The sequence below is a fragment of the Rhinopithecus roxellana genome, chromosome 8 (assembly GCF_007565055.1).
Source record: "Rhinopithecus roxellana isolate Shanxi Qingling chromosome 8, ASM756505v1, whole genome shotgun sequence".
NCBI lineage: Eukaryota > Metazoa > Chordata > Mammalia > Primates > Cercopithecidae > Rhinopithecus > Rhinopithecus roxellana.
Genome location: NC_044556.1, coordinates 115502654 through 115521446, shown reverse-complemented (window position 1 = coordinate 115521446; position 18793 = coordinate 115502654). Strand labels below are relative to the sequence as shown.

Genomic DNA, 18793 nt, shown 5'->3' with positions numbered 1-18793 from the left:
AGGGGGTGTGTAAGTCAATGGGGGGGGGGGGGGTGTGGACTGTGGAGAACTGCCCTGCTCCCTCAAAGCTGTTCAAATTCAAAGACTTTTAATGCATTCTTCAGGCCAAATAAACTACTTTCTTGGGTCTAATTTGGCCAGTCATCTTCACCCCAGTTTCTAATCTTATGGTTCTCACCTGTAGGACATTTTTCAGAGTACACGTTCCTCCCTCATCCCCTATTTTGGCCCTTGGGCAGGTAACAAAAGCCCCACAGGGATCCTAACTGCCCTACTCCTGCTCAAATGAGGATCACTCATTCTGTCCAAACCCTTTATTCCACAAATGAAGTAGCAAGACTTGGGGAGCCCAAGTGACTTGTCCGGCCTCACACAGCCAGTCAAAAACAGAGCCAAAATGAGAACCTGTCCCTGGGCTTGCAACCCTGTGTTCACGATCCTGCATTTTCCTAATGCTGTGATATATGCTGACTTGCACAGTGACCCCAAGATCTTCCTGTTGGCTGCCAAGGATTAAAAGATGAATAATCAGTGCTCCTGGGGAATCTTGTGGGAGAGGTGGCCACATTATGCAGACCCATTGCACTTCGGTGCTGCCTGTGTGCTGTCATAGACGCAGGGACAGACCTGAAGGGAGCAAAGAGAAGGACCTATAAACTGCTCAATATATATTCCTTGACCCCAGCGAGAGTATAAAACTGCTCGGAGGAGTGGGGATGAAGAAGCAGTGGGGGTTTACATGTATTTATGCCACCTACAGCCACTGTAATCAGCAGGGCCATTGATACCCTAGCTTCATAATGTATGAGGCTTGTTTATGCCCTTTCTTTCCTGTGAACGGAGTCCAGGAAGGCGAGTAAAATCTGGTAGTTAGAGACAGAAAGTACAGTTTTGCAAAGGGCATTGACATTCATCCCAATAACTATTTATGTGGACCTACTGTGCATCAGGTACTAATTGATATTGTCCTAGGTTTTAGGGATAAGCATGGAATAAGGTGGCCAAGGTCTTTACTCTCATGGCAATTACAAAATAGCAGGCAGGACACACAAAAACCTAAGTAATAAACAAGATAGTTTCAAATAAAAATCATAATATTTAAAAAGAAATAAAATAGGGTGAGGTGGTAGACAGATCCTGTGGGTAGGAATTGGACAAGGCACCATCCCTCTGAGGCCACTTTTAGCCACCACACTCAAGTTTGATTGAGCCAAACCTGGCCAGTCAATTCATCTTCAGAGCTGTGTGAGTAGCAGGGCTGCTATTCCTGGACCATATGTCTGTACAGAGGGATTGGGGTTGAAAGGTCAGATGGAAGCTTTGGTCCTGGCCAACTGGGCTGTGTGCAGAGGCCAAGGCCAAGTTTGGCTGTGGGGAGCTATATTAAGCTTGCCAAGTGCCGGGGAATCTCAGCAGCCTGAGACCCTGAGCAGAGTTCTGGGCTTGGACTCCGGAACCACACTGCAGCAAAGCTTTGCCCAGTTAACGAGATGACACTGGACAAAAGGCCTTGGTGTTAGCTACAGTGAGCTGGACTCTGGATTGTCTGGGCAGATTATTCCTATGCATCCTGCCTTCCTCACCCAGGACCGGTCTGAGAGGGATTCATGATGGAATCATGTTCGTTCTGTGACCTGGGTCTCGCGTAAGTACGATTTGGGGGTGCAGGGAGGAGGAATTGTCCAGGGGTGGGAGCAGAAGGCAGGGCCAGTGTCCTACTCTGTGCTCTGTCATTTCGTTGTTTGTGCTTCTCTTTTTGCAGTTGTTGGATTTTTGAGCTTGGGCAGTAAAGAGATCGGAACTGGTACGATGAAGGCAGAAATTGTGTAATCTTTTGCAAACCACTTTAACTTGTTTCTGTTTCAGTTTCCTTTTCTTTATCGTGGGGTTACAAATACTTGCCCTGATTACCCTACAGGGATCTTTTTAGGCATGTCAAAGAACATGTGGATTTAAAAATCACTTCTCAACATGTGCAGTGCTCTATAGCCATAAGTTGGTATTATTAGGATTATTCCCAGGTGATAGTATTATACACTTAGGTCATTCAGGTGTACTGTGCTTCTGAAAGGTTCTAGAGAAGTTCATTTCAACAAGCATTTATTGAACCAGGCCCAGTACTGGGCATTGGAGATACCAAAAATGTGTATGAGATTCAATCCCTGCCCTGGGGAGCATCTAAGTGGAGTGATGCAATTTCTAAAGACATCAATATATAATTGGGAAGATATTGATGTACTTTTTAGGTAATGTGATATAGGAAACATTTCTCCGAGTGTGTTTGTGTGTGTGTGTATGTGTTTGATACTGCATCTTTGTCAGCAGGATGTCTGCTGGCTGGACTCCAGAACAGGCCTCACAGATCTTTGTGATACTCCTGTCTTTTTCTCCCTTCCTGAACTCTGCAGCCTGACCTGGGCTCTATCACTGCTAATTTCTGCTTAGGTATTTATTGATAACTGAATTATTATCCTCTTAAGTCTGTTTGCATTTTTATAGAAAATAAATAAAAATTGCAAATGTTAGAGCTGGAATAGACCTTAAAGTTCATCTCGTCTGATGATTTGAAAAAATTAAGTCATCAAGTCTTCTTCAGATGAAAGCGTATGTGGAAGCCCAATATACACATAAGATAAAAACAGATCTGGTTGAGCCAGGGACAAAAGACTTGAAGCCTCAGCCTCCTTCCCCCCCAGCGACACACACACTCACCTAGAAATGGGGAAATAGAGTCTTTGCTAAGTGAAGTGACCTGATTAGGAAGTGGCAGGTTTAGACCAAACCCATGTTGGAGGTTCAGGCTTATTACTCCTCATGAAGGCCGTAACTAAATTAAGGCTGTGCGAGTATAAGGGTTCTGCTCCCTGTAACAGGAGCGCCTGCCTGCAGCCTAACCTTTGATGGAAGGATTTGGGCTGAACACAGCTCAGAAATGCAGGACTCAATGTTCAAGGATGGCTCCAGAAGCGTGCAGAATGAATTGGTTCCTGGCTGAGTCTGCAAAAGGGAAGACAATCCGGCAGACAAGTATGTTTCTTTTCTGTTCTCAGGGAGCCGCCGGCTTGCGTGCAGGAGCAGATAGGAGTTGCCTGGTGAATCCCAGCTCTAAAGTGCTTATTTCAGTAGATTGTTTCTAATGGAACAAGACAGCCGGGAATGGGGGACTTGGGGACCAGGCAGCTAATGGGTTTATGCTCTGATGGCTGCCTTTGATCTCATCTGCCATTGCTCTGAGCCCAAAACAAACCCCAAGCCAGCCAGAGAGATGGGCAGAGAAAATATCAACCCACCTGTCTCACTGCCCCTCCTGCCACTATCCACTCATGAAGAGGAGGAGTGTTGGAGAGGGACTGCTAGCTCAGACTGGGGAGAAAGTGCCCCAAAGCAAGTCTGCTCCTTCAGGGACTCCTGGCCAAGGAGGTGGGGAAGGAAGCTGCTAGGGAAGGTGAGGGTTGAGGATCGCCTGTCACCCAAGGCAGACAATGTGGTGAATGGGGAATGATGATCTAGGATCCAGGATCCTGGGGTTCTGGCTCCAAGCAGTCAGACCTGGTAAGGTACCTAACCTGGTATCTGGGCAGGTGCAATAGCCTTGGATGTCTCCTTCAATCTTTCCTCATGCTCTACCTCATTTACTGTATTATTGAGATAGTTTCATTTAATTATTTCTCTGCTCCAAGCCTCTAGTGGCTACTTATTGCTTCCCAAACTAAATCCATTCTCCTAGCCAGACAATTCAGCTTCTAGGCTCTGTGATAGCCCACTTCTCAACATTATCTTCCATCCATCCACTGGACATGTTTGCTCCACAAACACCTGGGCTTCCCTCTAGGCCCGCTGCTCTCAAAGCCTTCTGCCCATCACTAGCCCATCCAAATCCTATCCATTTTTGAAGGCTGTCACATCCCAGCTCAAAATGCCACTTCCTTCATAAAGCCTTCCCTGATCTCAACAGCATGTGATCTTTCCTTCCTAAATGATCCAAACTGACTTTTAATCTCATTAATGGCCAGTTCCTTGAGGCAGTGTCTGCATCTCACTCCATTTTGGATCTCCATATTGTTCCTGAATAAACACATGAATAAACCCACTTTAAGGCTCATGTCCTTATCTGTAAATAGGAAGACCTCTTAGGGTTGTTGTGAGGATTAACATAATTAATCAGCAGTGAGCAAGCTTTCCACAGATGGTAGCAATGGCAATCATTACTCTCTGTGGTTGCTGCAGGCTGGTGGTTATGGAACTGGCCCTGCTGGAGTGGGGGGTAGGAGGAGAAGGAAGGGTGACGTCCCCTTGAGCCTCAGGTGATGGTAGTTTCTTCCTTATTCCCATGACTTTTCTTGTCCATCTGAGGACTTGGGGACAGAGCCATGGTCAACTAGAGGGCTCTCTCTGTGGGCTCATCTGACCTGAAGTTCTTCCATTTCATAAGTCAGATCCAAGTGCTAATCTCTGTTTCTTTGAGGCACTTGAGGAAAGTTATTGCCTAGAAGTCACACTACAGCAGTGGTTCTTAACCCTGGATGCACATTAATGTCATCTGGTGAAATTAAGAGATGCCAGAGCTGGCCAGGTGCAGTGGCTCTCCCCTGTAATCCCAGCACTTTGGGAGGCCAAGGCAGGCAGATTGCCTGAGGTCAGGAGTTCGAGATCAGTCTGGCCAACATGGTGAAACCCTGTCTCTACTAAAAATACAAAAAAAAATTTAGCCAGGTGTGGTGGCATGCACCTGTAATCCCAGCTACTTGGGAGGCTGAGGCATAGGAATTGCTTGAACCAGGGAGGTGGAGTTTGCAGTGAGCCGAGATGGTGCCACTGCACTCCAGCCTGGGCAACAGAGCGAAACTCCATCTCAAAAAAAGGGGAAAAAGAAAGAAAGAAAGAAAGAAATGCCAGAGCCAAGGCCCTACCTCTCAGACTCATGGAATCAGAATCTCAAGACATGGGGTCCATGTTTTTTTCAAAGCCCCCAGGATTGAGAACCTCCACTTTTTTTTCAAAGCCCCCAGGATTGAAAACCAGTGTACTACATGAAAACAAAGCAAAATGCTGGTTACAAGCTCCACATGTCTTCTCATAGCCTTGTATAAAAAAAGGGGCGGTGCAAGAAGAGAGAGAGAATTCTTCTATCACATATGTGTTGTCATTTATTATGCAAATTAAGTTTTAAAAATTAATAGTGATGTTGATTTCAAAACAAAGCACCAAAGGCTGTGTCTTTTATTTTTTGTATCCCTCATAACGTTAACTGAGAGCCTCTGTTTGCCTCCTGCGCTCAATAAATATTTGCTTAGTGAATTGAAAAAGCTAGTGAATTTAGAAGGAACCTAGCTTAGGCTCTATTGTAGTTTCTGTTTTATTGAAACTTTTTTCTGTCCCAACGGCCTTGAATAGAGAGGAAAATCATACTTTGATTGAGTTTGAGAATTATTGTCACTCTGGTTAGGCAATATGATTCAAAATTCAGACATGAAAAGTCAGTGGTTCCTAACCCCTAAACGTTTACCTCTATTGGACACTTACACACATGCATATCCTGCACCACCTTCATTTGGACTTGCTTGTAAGTGTTCTTATTTTTTTTGTGTGCATGTTCTGACTCCTTGATGACATTGTACATTTTTGAGGAATGAGAGATATACCTTCTGGGTTTCTATCACTGATGGGATGACTGGCTCAAATTTATTCAACTTGCTTTCTTTGGTGAATATAAGACACTTAGCTGCAGTTTCTTAGGAATCTTCCCAAGAACACTGGGAGCTACAGGGATGGTGGTGGGGAACTGATATTAATTTAAACTAAGGGATGTATTTGAGTTCGCATCTTCAGTGTGCTTGCAGAGATGACCACTACACATGTCCTTTTTCATTTTACTGTGAACTCCTTCTGGGTGTGTATTATTCTTTGCCTTTGTACTCCAGAGCCTGGCACAGTGTCTGGCATGCTGAGTGCCCAGGGAATGTCTGTTGATTGACTAATGAATGAATTTGCATTCTTTTGCTTGGCTCTCTTAGAGTGTAAGTCTTTAGCCTGAGGGCCATAGCTCCTCTTGCAGCATGGCTGAATAGGCAGTCAATAGTTGATAAAAATTTAAAAATACACAGTTGACATTGTCCTGAGTGTGTAATTTGGCATGGATTTCTAGCTCAAATAAAACATATGAGTAAAATGAATGAAAGCAGAGAGACTCTAATGGAGATGTGTTGTGATTTTTGGTTTAGGTTTTGGTTTCTAGAAATAATTTTGTTCCTCCTATGGCACTTTTACCCCTCCCTTAAGTTCATCTCACAGATAGGCAGTTTCAAATACTCTGTACTTGGAAACTGTTTCTTGAAATAGAACTTGTTTTTTCTTGAGTGTGCCCTCATTGCCTTAGGCCTTGGGGATTGAGTTTACTCTGGCTCTGTGCTTCACAGTATTTTTTTCTCTTGCAGCTAAATGTGGTCAACAGCGTCAGCAGTTCAGAGGACATCAAGCCCTTACCAGGGCTTCCCGGGATTGGAAACATGAACTACCCATCCACCAGCCCCGGATCTCTGGTTAAACACATCTGTGCCATCTGTGGAGACAGATCCTCAGGTACATGCAGAAGCAGACAGCCCCCGAAAAGTGCCACAGAGAAGGGGTTGCTCACTGCCTGCCTGGATACTTTGTATCCCATGAAAGGAAAATGGCCCTTTAGGATGGGCTAACTGGGGACCCGCCTGTACATTTCTGTCACTGGGTTCATAGGTTGCCGTTCTGATGAATTTAAAGTATGGCTTTATTTTTTGAGGATGAGATTTGCAGGAAGCATTTCAGAAACCCTTCTCTGGAGTCACACTATTACACATGCATCTGAGCGACAGAAGCTGTTGTGATTATCAAGTATTTCTGCCGGGTGTGGTGGCTCACACCTATAATCCCGGTGCTTTGGTGTAGTCCCAGCTACTTGGGAGGCTGAGGTGGGAGGATGGCTTGAGCCTGGGAAGTCAAGCCTGCAGTGAGCCATGATCATGCTATGCCAGCCTGGGCCACAGAATGAGACCCCGTCTTAAAAAAAAAAAAAAAAAAAGTTATTAAGAAAAATCCCTCCCAAATAAGCAATTGTAAAAATAATGTCCTAATGTAGAGGATTTGAACAAACTAGAAAACTCCAAAGAAAAAGTAAAAAAATTACCCATAATGTCCCCAAGAAAGATAAACCCTTTAATATTTTAGCATATCTCCTGCTATAACATTCTAGGTTTTCAATATGTTTTTATAGGCAGGAATAAATGTGTTTTCACCAACTTATCTTTGATTCTCTTCTCCTTTTCTCAGTTATTTCTTTCCTTGCTTCTTTCCTCTCCATTCTTCCTGCCCCATATTTCCCTCCCCACCAATTTTGAACACATCTGAATCTCTGATTTGATTATTTGAAGAATAATAAGAGGAGGAGGTTATTTTCTTTTCTATAGCTGTCCATGATGGCTAACTGAATATTTCCTTAACCTCTTAAGGTCACCAAAGCCACTACAGAATGTCACTCCATTGAAAGTTCCAGGCACCTAGAACTTACCTAGCTGAATGATGTTTTCTTGCTCTCAAAAAATACTTCCTAAATCATGCAGACTTGCCATTGCCATAACAGCACACCAGCCACAGTCCGACAGAGTGTTTACTCTGCTATGCTTATTCTAGTTGAAAGTCTATGAGGTTCATTTAAATATTGAAAAGCCATGGGAGTGACTATGTCACACAGTTGAAAAATTGGTCCCATATTTCTCTAAGAAAAATATTTCAGAGCTGAGAGCACTGGGTTTTCTGGGCCCAAGATAAAATCCCGTATTTATCATTGCTGTGGGTTCAGCATTGTGAAAAGCCAGCCTGTAGTATGGTCAACTAATGAGGCACAGATTGGCTTTTCTTCAGGCAGGCTATCTCTAACCATCATTTCACCTTACAGTGGCTTCCTCTGAACTGTAAGTTCCTGAGATGCTGGAAACCTAAGTAAAACAGAATTAGAAAGTCATGTCACTTCTGCAGCTCAGTGACATCACATATTACATTCAAGAATCAGACATAAATATGTTTTGAGTGATTTGTTTCCTTATATTTTTGAAGTTCCGTAAGTTCAATCAATCAAGCATAATGCCTGGTGCATAGTATTGAGAAGACTTTTACCTAGAAAAAGGATTGTGATTGATTCATGATGCCTGTGTGAGGATGGGCTTGGTGGTCCTCCTGACACAAATTAGCTGCCCCTGCTTGGGGTAATTGAAAACTGCATGTGTGGAGCAGGTAATAAGGGCAGTAAAATATGCAACAAATTAGTCTGGATTAGTCTGGATTAAGCAAAATCACCTTCTTTTTTTTTTTTTTTTTTTTTTTTTTTTTTTTTTTTTTTTTTTTTTGAGACAGGGTCTTGCTCTGTCACTCAGGCTGGAGTGCAGGGACATGATCTTGGCTCACTGTAACCTCCACCTCCTGGGTTGAAGTGATTCTCATACCTCAGCCTCTGGAGTAGCTGAGACCACAAGCATGCGCCACCATGCCAGGCTAATTTTTGTGTATATATGTGTGTGTGTGTGTGTGTGTATATATATATATATACACACACACACACACACACATATATATATATATATTTTTTTTTGATAGAGACAAGGTTTTACCATGTTAGCCAGGCTGGTCTCAAAACTCCTGACCTCAAGTGATCTGCCTGCCTCGGCCTCCCAAAGTGCTGGGATTACAGGCATGAGCCACCATGCCTGGCTGCAAAATCAGCTTCTGTCAGATCTTTATGTCATAGCTTGATTGTCACATGATGAAATAAAGATCAAATAGCAATTAATTTCCTCAACAGGCAATAGCACTTAAAAATTCATAACTCAGAATTCTGTTCATAGTTTATGGTAAAGGATAATAAATTTAAATGGGTTTCCTAAGAACTTGGGTCTCAATTATAGGAAATATTAGTTAAGTTGGGATTCTTTTCCTGCTAGGTAATATGTGACAAGCATATATATTTTTACTTATTATTTACACTAATGTTTTGAATGGAAGCAGAACATTTGCTTAACTAAACCCAAGAGTTGCCCTCATAAAATAAACGTAAAGAAAGCCTTAGCTTTAGGAATTTTCTAATAATTCTATCTGGAATTAGCAATGCAGAGGAAAGAGACAAGGAAAAGTGTATTTGCTCTGTCTGAGTTTGGTTCCTGTGATCAAGCCTGCATTCTCTGCTAGTTATTATTTGCTTTCTGTCCCAGTGCCCGAGTGATGTGCCTGTTTCTCTGGGGAAGAGCCAAGAGGTTCTTTTGAATGAAAGATCCAAATAAACACAAGAACAATCTATGGAATGTTCTTTTCTTGTAACCAGGAAAGCACTATGGGGTGTACAGTTGTGAAGGCTGCAAAGGGTTCTTCAAGAGGACGATAAGGAAGGACCTCATCTACACGTGTCGGGATAATAAAGACTGTCTCATTGACAAGCGTCAGCGCAACCGCTGCCAGTACTGTCGCTATCAGAAGTGCCTTGTCATGGGCATGAAGAGGGAAGGTGAGACACATTCAATTCTAATACTCGTGTCTGGAGAGAGGCATTTCCTAGGGCAAGGGGACATTCAACCGTAATACGTGAGAAGTCATGGTGCCCAAAGTCATCCTAATTTCCCCTTCAAACTTCTTCCCCACAGGGCTTTAAAGAGAAGTCTGAATTGGAGGTTAGGATAACTTTGGGTACCATGACTTCTCGTGTATTGCAATTGAATGTACCCTTGTCCTAGGAAATGTGTCTTTCCAGAGCAGACAGGGCAAGAGGCATCTTCCTCCTCCACCTTTACCCATCCTCTTCTGGAGCCCAGATAGTGATCCCCAAACTGGACCATCTCCTTTTTTCTTCCAATAACCAGGCAACAAGTCTCAGAGACAAGATTTCAGGGTCCTTATGCTCTGTTCTACCAATGGATCGTCAGACTGACCTTCAGGGTGGAGGTGATTTTTCTCCCTTAATCCTAGGTCTCTTTCTAGGGAAAACTGCAGGTTTGATTTCACTCACTGAGCTTTTTTTACCCAGGTCTTCTATCAATTATTTGATATTGGTATATTCCGTCATCTTTTGGCATTACTGGCATACACAGGTTTGATAGGCCTGGCCTTCCCATTCAGAGAGACCACCATTGTGTGTTGAAAACATCACATCTTTTAATTTTTAGTGTGGTTTAGCTGGATATTCTAGTATCAGAGAAAAAACCTCAGAAGGTGCTTTCTGTTCCGTTAGTAGATGGAAAAGTGTTTCCATTAAGTAGCACAGATAAATTGAAGTGGGCAGTTAATTAACTAGCGAGCTCAAGCAGGGACATGGGGATAGTAGTGAATCTTAATAGATTTTACAGTAAGAAGGTCCTGCCTCTCTTTAGGAAATAAGAACAAGGAGTTCAGTCAGTCAGGCCCGGCACGCTCCTCATTCTTGAGGAACTTCTTTTCTGTGAGGAGAGGGCATCTTACTGAAAGGGTCAGTGAAGAGAGGCTCTTTGTGTCCCTGCTAAAAGTGAATGTCACCCACAAGCAAACAAATTATTGGAATCTTAACATGTCAAAATGCTAGAGGTGGCCTTACAGGGTGACCTAATCAACTGTAACCATCCGCCAGATGAGAAAACAGGCTCAGAGAGGTGAACGGAGTTTTCTGAGGTGCCAAAGGCAGGCAACGAATTGACCCCAGGTCTCTGACTCTCAGATCGGTGCTAGTCTGTGTCTCCTTCCCTACCAGGTTGTGAAGGAACTGAAGACAGCCCTTGCCGTGACATCTAACAGCAACCTCAAAAGTGAGAGACCCAAATCTCAGCTCCTGATAATCTGCCTCACACCCCAGCCTGTTCCTCACACAGTCTTCCCCTTTCAGGAAATGGCCACTTATTTTCCAGTTGCTCAGAACAAAAACCATTGACTCCCCACTTTTTTCATACACCACATGTAGTGGGTGAGGAAATCTTGTCTCTTCCTCAACATATGTCCAGAATCTTTCCATGTCTCACTACTTTTACCACTAAACCCTCAATCCAAGCTACCCATATCTTTTGCAGTGATCTACATAGCATCCTAAGACATCTCTCTCTTTCTATCTTTGACCTTCTACAGTCTCTTCTTAGCACGGTAACCAGAGGGAGGCTTTGAAGAAGTAGATTGGGTCCAGGTATTCCTTCACCAAAATCCTCCAGTGTCTTTCCTTCTCACCCAGAAAAAAAGGCAAAAATCTTTGTCACGACTTAAGGTTGTACATGGTCTGGATGCCTTGTTGTCTCCCAGCCTCAGCTATCCTGGTCTTTTTGGTGGTCCTCAAATATACCAGGGATGTGCCCACCTCAGGGCCTTTGCACTTGCTGTCTGTCTAGAATGATTTTTTTTTTCAGGTATCTGCATGGCTCACTTCTTCTCATCCTTCGGATCTTTACTCAATTCTCACTTTCTTGGTAAAGCCTTGCCTGGTTATACCATCTAAAATTGCACCAGCCAGCGCCAACCCTTCCTTGTCTCTTTTACACAGCACTTATCACTATCTAACACTTGTACTTATCTTGTTTACTGTCTGTATCCATGAAGGCGGGGGCTTTGTCTGATTTTTCCCCCCACTGCTTTATCACCAGTGATTAATACACTGTAGCCATTTAATAAATTGTTGAATGAACAGTTTAAACTGAATGCTGAAATCAGAAGTTTTAGAAGTGCAGGAGCTCCTAAAAATGACTCATTCATTTATTCATTGAGTATTAGCTGAGTGCCTACTCTGTGCTTACGTCATACTTGCTGTGGCAGTGGGATCAATGATGTTACAGATTGGAACATACGATATGAAATACCTGCTGGTGAAGAACATCTTTTTTCCAGCAAGATAGAATTGATACTCCTTGGAACTTCCCCCACCATGATTATCAAAATGAAACTAATGACTACAAGTATTTCTCCCATTAACAAGAACCCAGTGGCTGCAGGGTCATTTTTTCCTCCTAAAACACTTGAGATAAGTTTCTAGTTGACTTGGAAAAATAAGTTTTCATTAAGCACATGATATTGAATTAAAAGAAAATGAATGGTCTCAGTCAGAGAAACAATCATTTCTATTTCTCTAGAGTTAGTCTAATCCATCTCTGGAAACGCAGGCTGAATATCTCCAGCTCAGTTAGGGACAGAGTGGTCAATAGGTGAAATGTTGGGAAGTGTTTTTTGTTAACTGTTGTTTAAAAAGGAAGGAAAACAGGGACATGTGAACTGTAAGAGACTGGGCACTCCTTCTTGTATGGCTTGGGTACTTTAATAGAAAATTGGACCCAGTTTTTGCTCCTGCATTTTTAAAAAGACTGTGGAGAAACAGAAAGAATAGTGAAAAGCTGAGTAGTAAAAATTAGGAGAGGGAAATGAGCTGTTAGGGAACTTTCTAAAGAGATTGGCACCATTTACCCTGACAAAGAGAAGGCAAAGAAGTGAATCAGTTCCTCCTCTTGCTATATAAGGGGCCACATTCAAAAGGCCACTGGATAGCCTGTCCTTCACCGCCATCATTTCTGGTCTTGATTTATAGAATTTGGGGTTCTGTTTGGACACTTTCTTGAGGACAAGAATAATAACATCCTGGAGCAGATAGCAGAGAGACCATGGAAATCACACAGATAAAGAGATGGAATTGGGGTGGGCACAGAGTTTACCCGCCTGGGACCAGGGGCCAGGACTTGTTGCCCTTTTAGGATACAAAATGTTAAAGCTAGAGTGGACATTTTCTATTCTCTAATGTAACACGTCCATTTCCTGAAGGACAAATAAGAGGTTCAGAGAGCCTAGGGACCCACACAAGCTCACACAGCAAGCACATGGCAGACCCTGTATAGGACTGGGACCCTCTGATTCGTGGGCTACCTCAGGAATTCTGGAATGTCTATTTCCATGATTTCTCATCATATACATCCAGTTTTAAGACTGGAGAATGGATTTTCTTTGAGGCTGTTCATGGGCAGCATTGGCATCCTTGTGAGCCCTGCGTGGTCTTTATTACTAGACCTATCCTAGTACTTTGGTGGCAGTATTGAGAGGTTAGAGATGGGCCCAGGAGGAGCCATTGTGGGTGTATGTGCTGGTTCCATCATGGCCTACCACGTGCCCTCAGATATGTTACCAGTTTCTCTGTGGCTTGTAATATGTCAGAGGGTTATTGTGAGGATTAAATGAAATGTAATCTATTTAAAATGTTAAGCATAATTCCTGACACAGAGAAAGAGCTTCATAAATGTTGGCTATTGTAATGAGTGCAAAATAAACACATGTTGGATGAATGGCTAAAATCCTTTCCTAAGGCAGGAGTGTGGTTCTATTTTTGATCATCCAGGGTTCCCTGGATATACCCTGATATGTGTCGTAGTAGTAGCTCAGAATGTCTGACACATAGAAGCTACACCCCAAAAACAATATATGACTCCTCATTTATGACAGGAAGATTTAAAGTGCAAAGAGGAAAAGTGAATAGCAAAGGGTTTGCTCAGTTAATGGCAAAACCAGAATTAGAATCGAATGCCCTGACACCAAGGATATTTCCTTTGAAGCTTGAAGGTTATTTTCCTCGAGTGTTACAAATCTGTAGAAGACATTGACTGAGGACCACGAATGAAACTAAACTTAGTTTGCTTTCCCTCATCTTTTAAAGTCAAGACAAATAGAAGCTCATAACCTACCTTTAAAAAATTAATACAAGAAGCATTCAACATTTCCCAGTAAATCCAAATATAATAAAAAATACATATTGTAGTTTCTACATATTGCGTGAATGAAGGCTGACAGAGTGAGCAGAAAGTAAGGATAAGACAGAAAGAGGAAGAACAACAGGAGAGAGAGGAAGAGGCCAAAAAGGGAGATGGAGAGATGAGCCCAAGGGGGTAAAAAGACACAAAGGCAAAGAGGAAATAACTATTTGTATTGAGTTTTTATAATTGCTTTGTTCATCCCTATGATATTATTTCAGTTAACTACTGAAGAGTACCAACCTTAACTAGGTGCCAGCCTTAGCTATCTCAGTTAATCCCTGCTTCACAGATAAGGGAATTGGGGCTTACTAGGCTCAGTCATATGGCCAATGCCATTTAGCAGGGAAGGGGTAGAGTTATATGTGAAAAAGGTTTCTTTGACTCTAAGGCACATGTTTTTTTGCCCTTCTTTTCCCTATTTTCTCCTCTCTGTTCTCTCTCCCTTCTCTTTCCTCTTTTTCTCACCCTGTTTTGTTGTCTCTTTCCCTTATTCCTTTTCTTCTTTCTACCCTCTTTGCCTCTCTCTCAACCACACAGTACCATTCTTGTCTTGAAGCTTTGTGGCGTATCTCCACTAAGCTTGGGAGTATAAGTTGTGTTTTTGCAGTCATACCCTTCTCTGACCTATCCTGAAAGACTGATATGGCTTGCATGACAAACGAGATGTTCAGCATCGCGTTTCCAGTCCATTCTGCAGCCTCTGGGGCTTGTTATCTCCTCAGAGAGTAGGAGGCACTCTTGCAAGTGGACTATGGGGAGGAAGGGAGAGAAACAGAAATAGGAGCTGCTAGTGGAGTAGCTGTCATGGAGTTTCAGGCTAGTCACCTGCTTAAAGGATAATTTTCCTGACTCTTGGGATGTAAAAAATGTGTTCTAATATTAAATTCTGTTTATTGCTGCTGTGAATAAGATGGAAACTACAGCCTTCTAGATGATGGAAACTAACCCAACAGAGACTTTTCTCCTGATGAAGAGCATAGAATTGGAGGGGACAGCAGTCTGCTTTCCATCCTAATGTATAGACATGGAGGGTTCTGAGAGTTGCCCTGAACCTTGATGAAAACCCTAAGCTTTGGAGAGGCTGAGATAATTTCAGCCTACACCTTTGCCTATGTACCCTCCCCCACCTCCAAAATCAGCCACTGATTCTGAAATGTCATCTAGGTGACATCCCTCCACCCCTTCACTTACTAAATACCCACAGCTGGCTCCCTGAAAATCTTCCCTGACAAGTCAGATCAGGTGATGTTGTGTTCAAGCTGGTGCACTAGGGGCAGACCTAATGGGACGTGAATGCCAAGGATGATGCATAGGATCTGACAGAGGGAGTTTTTAAAGTAATGTGCTTGCTACTTAACTATTTCATGCTCACAATTTTTTAGAGGCAGCAGGTAGAGCAAGAATGTGGGGATCTGCAGGGATAGCAAGGAGAGGGTGGCCCATTAAAAGAGAGAATATAATTAGAGTTTATTTAAGCTTAAAATGCATACTTCTTAGTGTGATCACCATAATGCATTGGAAAGAATATGCACTAAAGAACCCCTCATTCTGCATAGGCGTAAGCAAACAGCTTTGCTTTCCTTGTTTCATCTGTCAACATTACAATATCCCCAGTTCAGGATCCCCTTTCATAGATGAGTAAATTGAGGCTTAGGTGGGTCATAAACTTTCCCACTGTTGTCCTGGGCATTATGGTAACCTCTGCATGTCCTGTTGCATGTCAGCTGTGCAAGAAGAAAGACAGAGGAGCCGGGAGCGAGCTGAGAGTGAGGCAGAATGTGCCAGTAGTGGTCATGAAGACATGCCTGTGGAGAGGATTCTAGAAGCTGAACTTGCTGTTGAACCAAAGACAGAATCCTATGGTGACATGAACATGGAGAACTCGGTATGTGCTCTTAGACACACATGTGTGTTCCATTTCTTGGGTAGGACTGGAAATGGGAGAAAGGGGTGTATTTGAGTCCTGGGACCTGTCCCTCACAGTACTTTGTTCCTTTTTCAGACAAATGACCCTGTTACCAACATATGTCATGCTGCTGACAAGCAGCTTTTCACCCTCGTTGAATGGGCCAAGCGTATTCCCCACTTCTCTGACCTCACCTTGGAGGACCAGGTCATTTTGCTTCGGGCAGGTAAAGCATATTGGCTGCCTTTTTCCCTGGGACAGTTTTGAAATTGCTCCTGGGATCCTAAAAAAAGTAACCTGATGGAGCTGCAACATGTCCAAGCTATGTACCATGTTGATGATGAAATAACCCTATGCAGGGCTGTTCATTCCCAAATGAAGCATTGTTAATGAGGGAGTGGGACTGTCTTCCCACGCAAATTTTACCATGGCTTTATAATTTGCATACATTTTTAAAAGACTATTAAATCATTTTTATTGAGGATAATTTGAAGCAGTGCCTCATTATTGTAATGAAATTGGCAAATAGAGGTATTCCCATTTCATAGGTGAGATAAAGAAGCCAAAGATGTTTGCTCAAGCTTGTACTAGATGGGTTCCACGATCTTCCTATTTTAAGACTCAATGTGCTGTATTTTCTCTTGCCTCCTATTTCTGGGACACTTGTAGGCCATTGACATATGCCATATCTCCTATTTGTCACTGAGCCAGCAGGAAAATTTCATGAAGATTGGCTGAGCATGGGGAACCAGTCCACTCATTCATCCCTGTTAGATAATGAATACTCACTGAGTGTCAGCTGAAAGTTACAGACTGTGTTGGGTGTTACTAGACAATGCCAAAGAAACAAAACTAGGTTGTCAGGTCCTGGGGGCAGAAACTGCAAGGTATATTAGCTTTATCCACCATGGAAGCTAACATAGTGACCATTATCTGCTAAATGTTCAATCCACATTTGTTGACTGATTAAAAAAAAAAGAATCATTATCCTCAAGCTGTCATTCTGAGTTGTGTCTGAGAGAGAGTGGGGGATGTGCAGAGCCATGTCAGGAGACCCCAGTCTTATCCTTTTTTTCTTCACTAATTAGCTGTGTCATCTTGAACTAATTCTTAACCTCTCTAGATTGTCAATTCTGCTTGTGTTATGTGGAATAATAGTACATGCCTCGGGTGATTATAAAGAAAGAAAGAATGTGGTCTGTTTTCCCTCAAGACCTCCTCTTTATCCTTGCAGGGTGGAATGAATTGCTGATTGCCTCTTTCTCCCACCGCTCAGTTTCCGTGCAGGATGGCATCCTTCTGGCCACGGGTTTACATGTCCACCGGAGCAGTGCCCATAGTGCTGGGGTCGGCTCCATCTTTGACAGGTGTCTCTCTTCTGCTTCCAGTATTTGTGTGTATTATATGTGTGTATGTGTATACACATGTGTGTATACATGAATTCTCATGTGGGTATGAACCTCTGGGTAGTGCTGGGATGAAGGATGGGCAGCCCAGTTAGCTGCACATGACCATGCAGAGACCACTAGGCACATGAAACTATAAACCTGGGGAATGAGGGAGAGAATAAAAGAAAGGTTGAGATCACAATAAGATGGAGCCAGTCAGAGGCCAGCACAGGCAGATAGGAGAATCTGTTCTCCCAATGGGTTTCCCAGGGAGAGATTAGATCTTGACATCAGCTAGTAAGTTGTGGGTAGAGAGGGTGAACTGTTTATCCTAGGGGCCAAGGATGGGAAAGGGATCAGGATCTGTCCTCAAGAAGCCAGGCAAGATGGACTGTTTATGCCAGGCTCTGGATGATCTCAGAAGGAGGCCTGCAGCAGGAGCAAATCCATCTTGGTCAGGCAGGGACACCCTGACAGAAATTCTGTGCCTTAAATGATACTAAAGGAAAATTAAGCCATCTGACAAGAAGTTGAATAAAAGGAGTGGTTAATAATTTGAGAGTGAGAGGATGGAGAACTGGTAAAGAGGAGAATTAAGTTGAAATTAATCTCTCTGTCCAATGCCAGGGCCCTGTGGCCCCTTTCCCCCTCCATTGTAAATGGTCTTCTTTGGTCATGTGCACATCCACTGAGCTGTCTCTACTACCTCCCTGCCCTATCCCACATGTTCCATGTAGAGCCCAACATGGTGTTTGGAATGATTCATCCCTCTTCATGGTGCCAGGACCTTTCTACCAGTTCACTGAATGCTGCCCTCTGCTGTGTTTTTCTAGACCTGCAATCCCCTTACTTGCTTTGCCTGTTGCGTTTTTAATTTCCAAGACGTCCATGATGACTTTCTGTTTCCCTGCATTCATTGCTTCCTCTTTGGAGCCCACTTGGACTTTGCTCATGGCAGCTATATTCCTGGGCGTCATGCTGCTGCTTGTTTTTATGTCTGTTTCTTTAGTTAAACTGTAATCTCCTTGCAATGAGGGGCTGCATCTTTTACATTTCTGTACCCCTAGTAACTGGTACATCATCTGGAAACAGGGTGGGCGTATAAACATTTTGGTTGAATTCATTTTATTGGCTCTTCGCCTGTTACTCATGGTTTTCTCATTACCCTCTTGTTTCCTATTAACAGAGTTCTAACTGAGCTGGTTTCCAAAATGAAAGACATGCAGATGGACAAGTCGGAGCTGGGGTGCCTGCGAGCCATTGTGCTCTTTAACCCAGGTAACCACCCTTGGACCCCAGGGGATGTGTGTGTTCAGCTCTCTTCCACTGTCAGCCTCCAGTGCTCCCATGTTGTTAGTCCTCCAGCTCAGCTGAGACAGAGACCGCAGAGCCAGGAATCCAGGAGAGCTCACAGTGTCAGCTAGAGCCATCTTGAAAAATGTTTTGAATGGGTGTGGCAGGCACGTGCCTGGGGCAAGTGGGGAAGATGAAAGATGATGGTGGCCCAGGGTGGCAGTGAAGGGAGTGGTAAAAAGTGGTCAGATTCTAGATACATTTCTAGGTAAAGCTAGTGTGATTTGCCGATGGATTGAATGTAGAATGAGAAAGAAAGAAAGGAGTTAAATATGGCTCTCTGTTTTTTTTGTTTTTGTTTTTTTTTTTTAAGTTTTGTTTTCCTGAACAATGGGAAAAATGAAGTTCTCTTCACTGAGATGGGGAAAACTCCATGAGGAGCAAGTTCTGAGAGT

General features: G+C 43.2%; 1 protein-coding gene across 3 annotated transcripts in view; it reads left to right on the top strand.

Moving 5' to 3' along the window:
* The window catches only part of RXRG (retinoid X receptor gamma), a 44787-nt gene that overhangs the window by 19127 nt on the left and 6867 nt on the right, over positions 1-18793 (top strand). The window contains exons 1-7 of one of the 3 annotated variants that reach the window (XM_010373365.2): positions 1412-1645; positions 6435-6579; positions 9344-9523; positions 15476-15636; positions 15754-15883; positions 16892-17024; positions 18232-18323. In XM_010373365.2, coding sequence (XP_010371667.1) covers positions 6507-6579; positions 9344-9523; positions 15476-15636; positions 15754-15883; positions 16892-17024; positions 18232-18323 — 769 coding nt within the window. In that variant the 5' untranslated portion in view covers positions 1412-1645; positions 6435-6506. Of the gene's footprint in view, positions 1-1411; positions 1646-6434; positions 6580-9343; positions 9524-15475; positions 15637-15753; positions 15884-16891; positions 17025-18231; positions 18324-18793 lie in introns of those variants that run through there. The other 2 variants (XM_010373363.2, XM_010373364.2) reach the window with 2 other exon arrangements.